Source organism: Clupea harengus, chromosome 21 (assembly GCF_900700415.2).
Source record: "Clupea harengus chromosome 21, Ch_v2.0.2, whole genome shotgun sequence".
In the NCBI taxonomy this organism is placed as follows: domain Eukaryota; kingdom Metazoa; phylum Chordata; class Actinopteri; order Clupeiformes; family Clupeidae; genus Clupea; species Clupea harengus.
Genome location: NC_045172.1, coordinates 25,991,930 through 25,999,429, shown reverse-complemented (window position 1 = coordinate 25,999,429; position 7,500 = coordinate 25,991,930). Strand labels below are relative to the sequence as shown.

Genomic DNA, 7,500 nt, shown 5'->3' with positions numbered 1-7,500 from the left:
CACACACGCACACACACGCACACACACGCACACTCACACACACTCACACTCACACTCACACACGCACACACACACTCACTCTGGACCCTGGGCGGCTCTTTGCACACGGATCGTGTTTTCATTTGACCCCGTTCGGAATTTCCTTCGGGAGAAAATGGAGGATGGACATCCACCTACAAAAGGGTCTTTCTGGTCTAAATTATTTTCTTTCTTTTAACTTGCTTTTAGAATGCCTGCCCAATTCTGGATGTCATTTTTTAATGCTTGTTGTTGTTTTTTTTAACTGTCAGTTAACTGTTAAATTACAGTGATATTAATAAAACATTTTTTAAATATATGGAACCAACTGTCATGTCGTTTGATTTGCTTTATTTTAAAGATCTATTATGAGACTGAAGAGTTGATTTGAAGTTATTCTATCAGGGCTCGAATATTTGAAAACAGGGATTTAAGGTTGGTGGCCCCCTAGTGTATGTGGGCGGAACTGCATCTGGCCGCAGGGGAGATGGAAGTAGTTCACCCTACCCCAAATACACTTTTGATTATTGACATGGAAACGATGATATCGCAGAAACAGTAGTCACATTTAAACGTGGTTTTGTCGGGATCGCGACTTTTTCCAAGTTCTTTTCCAAGATTTCCCGAGGTCATTCCCCTGCCGAGACAGTCTGAGAATGACGTTACTCCACAGAATCATCTCTTGAGAGAGTTTTGATCATTAGGTTGACAGAATCATTCGTTTGGACTCGACAGAGAAGACGGCTATCGTTTATTATGATGACACGCTGATAAAGTGGACATTTCCATCTGTAATAGTAAATCATTTATAGTAATAATAGTGGTGTCGGGAGCTTTCGGTCGGAGAGGCCGCCGGTATGACAGCAGTCGCCGGGTGTTGGGTGTCCTGTCTCTGCCGGTGAAACCGGACCTCACGTGCACGATTCACCGCGACTCAATTCTTTTCACATTATTCCTCTGACAGTAGCCTCGCGCTCTGTGTACGTGTGTGTGTGAGAGAGAGAGAGAGAGAGAGAGAGAGAGGGAGGGAGAGGTGGACCCAGGCCGGTGTTATAGGTGTGTGTGTATGTGTGTCTGTCTGCTTGCGGGTGTCTGTGTGTGTTTGTGTAAGTGTGAGTGACTGTGAATGACTGTGAGTGTGTGGCTGTGTGCGTTCACGTCTCAGGCTCCAGCGCGTGCAGTAAATGATAACCGCGCGGGGTTCAAAGGACTGTTGGCTCCAGGGTCCGCGAGTCCAGACGGCAGCGAGTCGCTGTTAAAGTCTCCCGTGTTGGCAGACGCGCCGCCTGCGGTACGGGACTGTGGACAGCGGAGACGCGAGCCAGGGGGCAACACAGGGCGCTCAGCCGGGCCAGGAGGCGCGGAGGAGGCGCGGAGGAGGCGCGGGGGAGGCGCGGAGGAGGTAGGCAGGGACGCGTGAGGGCAGGACTGGCCAGGCAGGGCGCGGTCTCGGATCACTCTCGGATGTCTCCCGTTTCCATGTCAGCTGAGGGACGCAGCTCGAGCCAGCCCAACGGGAGGAAACCAGCCCGCCGCGGGGACATCCCTCTGACCGCGAGAGCCTGCAGCGCAGTGCTGTTCCTGTTCCATGCGCACCAAACCGCGGGCCGCTCGTGGACGCTTCTCACAGCTAGGGAGCAGTTCGGCTTTGAACCCTCGTGCCAAGATAAACGGCCCTGCCCTATTTATGCCCCGTTTATGCCCCTGTCTCCCAGTGCACTCAGAGACGCGCGCTCCTGACGACGTGAGAGGAGGAGAGAGTTCTGCGCGCGGGCATAGTCATCTGGGTTACGCAGTGGCACTACACTCAAAACAGCACTCACGCGGAACCACGGCTCCTGTGGAATGAGGTTTTGCGCGCCAGGGATGGCGGTGACCGGTGACCCGGTGATACCGTGTTAAAACCCTCGACCTCCTCCCCCTCCATCAGCCCCGAGAGAGGGGACCGAAGCTTGCGATCAGGGGGAGGGGGGGGGGTTCTCTCTCATCCTCACCTTCACTCGTTTCTCCCACTCCGTACCGGAGTGCCCGTCGGCACGGGGGGAATGCGACTCGCCACGGCGGTGACGTTTCTCACCGGCTGCGCCTTGATTCTCTCTCCGGGCAGCGGGGCCTGTGGCCCGGGCAGAGGGTACGGGAAGAGACGGCCACCGAGGAAGCTAACCCCACTCGCCTACAAACAGTTCAGCCCCAACGTGGCCGAGAAGACGCTGGGAGCGAGCGGCAGGTACGAGGGCAAAATAACCCGCAACTCGGAGCGCTTCAAGGAGCTCACGCCCAACTACAACCCCGACATCATCTTCAAGGACGAGGAGAACACCGGCGCCGACCGGATGATGACGCAGGTAAGATGGCCCTCAGGCGGACCTTTTTCCTGCTTACATCCACCTGCTGCCTGGACCGGACCAATATGCGTAGTGCTAGTGTGTGTGTGTGTGTGTGTGTGTGTGTGTACCTGGACCAATATGCGTAATGCTAGTGTGTGTGTGTGTGTGTGTGTGTGTGTGTACTGGACCAATATGCTAGTGTGTGTGCAAGACATGGGTCGGGCTGTGTTGCGCAGCGACAGTAGTGCTGGCTACAGGGTATGGCCCGAGATCTTTTTCATAATGCTCCAGGCGCGCAGGACCACTTCCCCTCACACACACACACACACATACACACCTGATTAATAACTTCCCCTCACACAGAGAGAGACTAGACCTTCCTGGAGATGAGTCTCCTAATTAATAACTTCCCTTCACACACACACAGACTAGTCCTTCCTGGAGATGAGTCTCCTGATTAATAACTTCCCCTCACACACACACAGACTAGTCCTTCCTGGAGATGAGTCTCCTGATTAATAACTTGTTAGAGCAACTCGGTCCCTATGTGCGCTATGGCGCACTCACACCTGTGTGTGTGTGTGTGTGTGTGTGTGTGTGTGTGTGTGTGTGTGTGTGTGTGTGTGTGTGTGTGTGTGTGTGTGTGTGCGTGCGTGTGTGTGCGCGTGTGTGTGTGTGTGTGTGTGCGTGTGTGTGCGCTATGGCGCCGTCCCACCTGTGTGCTTTGCTGTGTAGCTCAGGTGTGCGACCCTCACTTTTAGATCTGGTCGACCCAAGTGTTTAGAGAAAGAGACGCTTAAGAGCTCAATTAGGTTTATAAGAAGAAACAATTCTGAAAGACACACTTACTTTCCCATGTGCTAACAAACTAAATCTTCGCACCAATGTTGTGTGCCTCCTTTGACTGACCCAGTTTGTGTCATGTGTTGAAAGAGTGGCGTTGCGCTCTTTCTAACGTATGGAGTCCCCAGGATTGCGCACCTTTGAATCGCTCCCTCTATGGTACGCGGGGAAAGTGGAAATAGACATTTAATTAACACTGTATTCTCTGTGTGGAGACCACAGTCGGAAAAAAGCCCCCGAACGCACATGCCGGGGTGTATTTGCAAATGTTTACCGTAAGCTTAAGGCTGACTGGACGTGGGTCGCTCTGTGCCGTCTTTTTCCTCTACTGTCAGAGGTTTTACGACGCCGCCATTGATGTGGTCCACTCAGAAATGTATTTGACTTGAGTGTCTAAGAATACAAGTATTTATATCAGAGGTCCCGGTGACCGCGAGCTTCCTCTGGATCTGAATGCGTGAGCGTTGAGTCCATAGGTGAAGCCCACGTGGGTAGCTGTGGGGTGTGTGTGTTGAGGGGGGACGCCTCGCCCGCAGATCTCACTCCGTCTTTACCTGTCACCTCGCGAGGGAACGTTTACCTGACCCGCGCACAATTTATGAGCCTGAGCAGCCGCACGCGCCCGCCGCAAAGACAGCCGCCGGTCTGTTGATTTTATTTTGTGTTATTTTTCTGTTTGTTTTTGTAGCACACATGTATAAAAATAGTCCACTTCATATGCGTTTAAGACTTAATTATACGCATATTTTCAGGCCCCTTATTTTTGATTCGGCGGCGACTCTCCCCTCTCCCGCCTCGGAGGCGCGAGCGGCACACACCGGGGCGCCGCATACAGACGTGACTGTTCAGGAGCTCGAGCCGTCGGTCGTGGCACAGGCGCGTGTTGTCACAGCGCGAGCGGCTAATGTTTGTGTAGCTCGTGGTCAGCGCGAAACCGCTCGCGCAGAAACCCCGTCGATCTCTACCTTAAAAGCAAAACCAACAGAGTCCACGAGCTGATTTATGAAGTCCAGTTCGCTAGGGCGACCGCAGAGAAAAAATAGAAGGTTGAAATCCACACCGGTCTGTGAATAGGCATCTATTACGGCTCCGCAATGCTCTATTCTTATCCCCAAAGCCCGGAGACCGACATGGAAAAAGTGATTTCACAAATTTGAAAATGTCAATTTTCCTATCTGCTACCAGACATCCATGGGGGACAGAATACCGCGATAGTTGTCCTTGAAGAGAGACGCGTAGTCACGGGGCCCTCTTCTCTCTCGCCTCAGTCAAATGAATGAACTGTCGCGCACTCAGGTAGATAGGCGCCCTGGTAAAGCAGACAGAGGACCCCATTCGCACCGGGTCTAAATTTGGCCCCGTTAACTCTCTTTATTTTACACTGAATTATTGCCCACTCACATCCACGCGGAACAAGCCAGTCTTGTTCCCAAGTTGCCAAAGGGACGGATAAGTGGCGTTGGGGGGGGGGGGCGCGTGTGCTTATGACGCCTCCTCGAACATGAACTCCGTAAATCAGAGTCGTTCGACAACGTCTCGAGTTCAAGCCGGTGCACAGCCTCTCTCGCGGACCGTTCCACATCGGCGGCAGACTGTGCAGGTTAATCACTCCGCAGTTGGGTTGGGTATTTCGTGCCTTTTGAGTTTCGTGCAATCGGCACACAGTAAAGAGGAAACCCGTGGAACAGGAGTTAATTTAGACTCCTGTTCCAACAGTCTCCTCGTCCAACAGTACGGTCATCACTCCTCCATCTTAATGTTGTCATCACACACTGATGGATTTATATTGGCAATCTCAGAATGTTAAACGCTTTGAAAATGTATGCGCAAATAGAAAGTAAATGTAAACAACAGCTGTGCGTGTGCGTGTGCGAGAGAGAGAGTGAGTGAGAGAATAATGGATAGACTAAAGCTTTAAACTTAGTTGTTTTTTCTCTCTCCCTTGTTTAATGCCTAATCAGCGTGTCTGTCTGTCGCCTCTCTGGCCGGATTTAATAAAAGAAGGGCATCGCTCCACTGTAAGACGTTAGTAAACCTAGACAAGAGTCACATTAATGACGCGGCACCTTTGAGCCGGCCGTCCCGGAGGCGGTGATCCGTGAACTCGCGTGTCCAAGGACGTGTTTGTCTTTCCGCTATTATCCATTGTTCTCGAGCGTTTACACCTACGGGTTCCTGTCACGTGGATCATTCTGTAACTCTGTAACGAGTAAGTCAGAACTGTTTCCATCTTCATTGTTTTGTGTCGACCCCTTTCTCTGTTTTTCTACCCCTGTCAGTCCATCGGTTTTGTCTGCTCATCTAGACGTGGTCTAGACACACACACACACACACACACACACACACACACACACACACACACACACACAAACACACATACACACACACACACACACATGCACCCTCACGTAGTTTATCTGTGGCTTTCTGGATCATTCCTTCATTACTTTTATCAAATGATCCTGAGTCAGTGGAGGGGAAGTTTCTGTGAACATTGATGTGTGTGTGTGTGTGTCTGTGTGTGTGTGTGTCTGTGTGTGTGTGTGTGTGTGTGTGTCTGTGTGTGTGTATGCGTGTATGTGTGTCTGTGTGTGTATGAGTGTGAATGTGTGTGTATGTGTGTCTGTGTGTGTGTGTGTGTATGTGTGTTTGTGTGTGTGTCTGTGTGTGTGTGTGTGTGTGTGTGTGTGTGTGTGTATGTGTGTATGTGAGTATGTGTGTGTATGTGTGTGAGAGAGTGTGTGTGTATGTATGTGTGTAAGATAGTGTGTGTGTGTTTGTATGAGAGTGTGTGTGAGTGTGTGTTTATTGGCCGTTGCATTGTGTCTCTTACACTGATGCATCATAACCTTCTCTCATATCCCATGCATCTTGTTTCATCATAACCTTCTCTCATATCCCATGATGCATCTTGTTTCATCATAACCTTCTCTCATATCCCATGATGCATCTTGTTTCATCATACCCCATCTCTACCCACCTGTATGACCTTTCACCTTTGACCTTTGACCCCGCAGAGGTGTAAGGACAAGCTGAACTCTCTGGCCATCTCGGTGATGAACCTGTGGCCGGGCGTGCGTCTGCGCGTGACCGAGGGCTGGGACGAGGACGGCCACCACTCCGAGGAGTCGCTGCACTACGAGGGCCGCGCCGTGGACATCACCACCTCCGACCGCGACCGCCACAAGTACGCCATGCTGGCCCGGCTGGCCGTGGAGGCCGGCTTCGACTGGGTCTACTACGAGTCCAAAGCCCACATCCACTGCAGCGTCAAGTCAGGTGAGACACACAGCAGGCCGGGGGGGGGGGGATTGGGGAGGAGAGGTGTGTGTGAGGGAGGGAGGGAGAGAGGGAGAGAGAGGGAGAGAGAGAGAGGGAGGGAGAGAGAGAGAGAGAGGGAGGGAGAGAGGGAGGGAGAGAGGGAGAGAGGGAGGGGTGACACGATGAAGGGAGGTACTGAAGCCTCCTAACCCAAACCCTAACCCTACCACTAACGAATAAGTCCTCAGGAACCTTGTCCCAGTGTCCAGTGTGTGTGTGTGTGTGTGTGTGTGTGTGTGTGTGTGTGTATGTGTGAGTGTGTGAGTGTGTGAGTGTGTGTGTGTGTCTGTGTGTGTGTGTGTGTGTGTGTGAGTGTGTGTGTGTGTGAGTGTGTGTGTGTGTGTGTGTGTGTGTGTGTGTGTGTGTGTGTGTGTTTGGACAAACGCACCAAACTGCCGTAGAGTGAGAGAAACTTTCTGGATGACAGCCAAACAGGACTGACCAATCGCAACGCTTGAGACAAACTGACCAATCACAACCCTTGAGACAAACTGGGCTTTGTTTCGCTACAGCTTCCTCGATCTGTAACCTCTCCTGACTCCACCCCTCTCCTAACTCCACCCATCTCCTGACCCCACCCTCTCCTGACTCCACCCCTCTCCGACTCCACCCCTCCCCTGACTCCACCCTCTCCTGACCCCACCCCTCCCCTGACTCCACCCCTCTCCTGACCCCACCCCTCTCCTGACTCCACCCCTCTCCTGACTCCACCCCTCTCCTGACCCCTCCCATCTCCTGACTCCACCCCTCTCCTGACTCCACCCCTCTCCTGACCCCTCCCCTCTCCTGACTCCACCCCTCTCCTCTATCACTCTAACAGGCGCTCTTCTCACTCCTTTCCTCTCTGGGCATTATGGCTTCACCGGGCTCTAGCGCCCCCTCCTGGCTGGAGGCTGACTAACCTCATTCAGGTCAACAGAAGTCATTCTGCTTAACCTAACTTGCCCTCAGAGTTTGCTGCTGTGTTATAGCTGTAGTGCGGCATTAATAG

The 7,500-nt window shown here is 52.3% G+C and overlaps 1 protein-coding gene across 1 annotated transcript in view; it reads left to right on the top strand.

Moving 5' to 3' along the window:
* Positions 1-1,827: 1,827 nt before the first annotated feature.
* The window catches only part of LOC105891314 (Indian hedgehog signaling molecule), a 9,592-nt gene continuing 3,919 nt past the window's right edge, over positions 1,828-7,500 (top strand). Inside the window, exons 1-2 of the mRNA XM_031558587.2 lie at positions 1,828-2,363; positions 6,206-6,467. Coding sequence (XP_031414447.1) covers positions 2,064-2,363; positions 6,206-6,467 — 562 coding nt within the window. The 5' untranslated portion in view covers positions 1,828-2,063. The remainder of the gene's footprint in view (positions 2,364-6,205; positions 6,468-7,500) is intronic.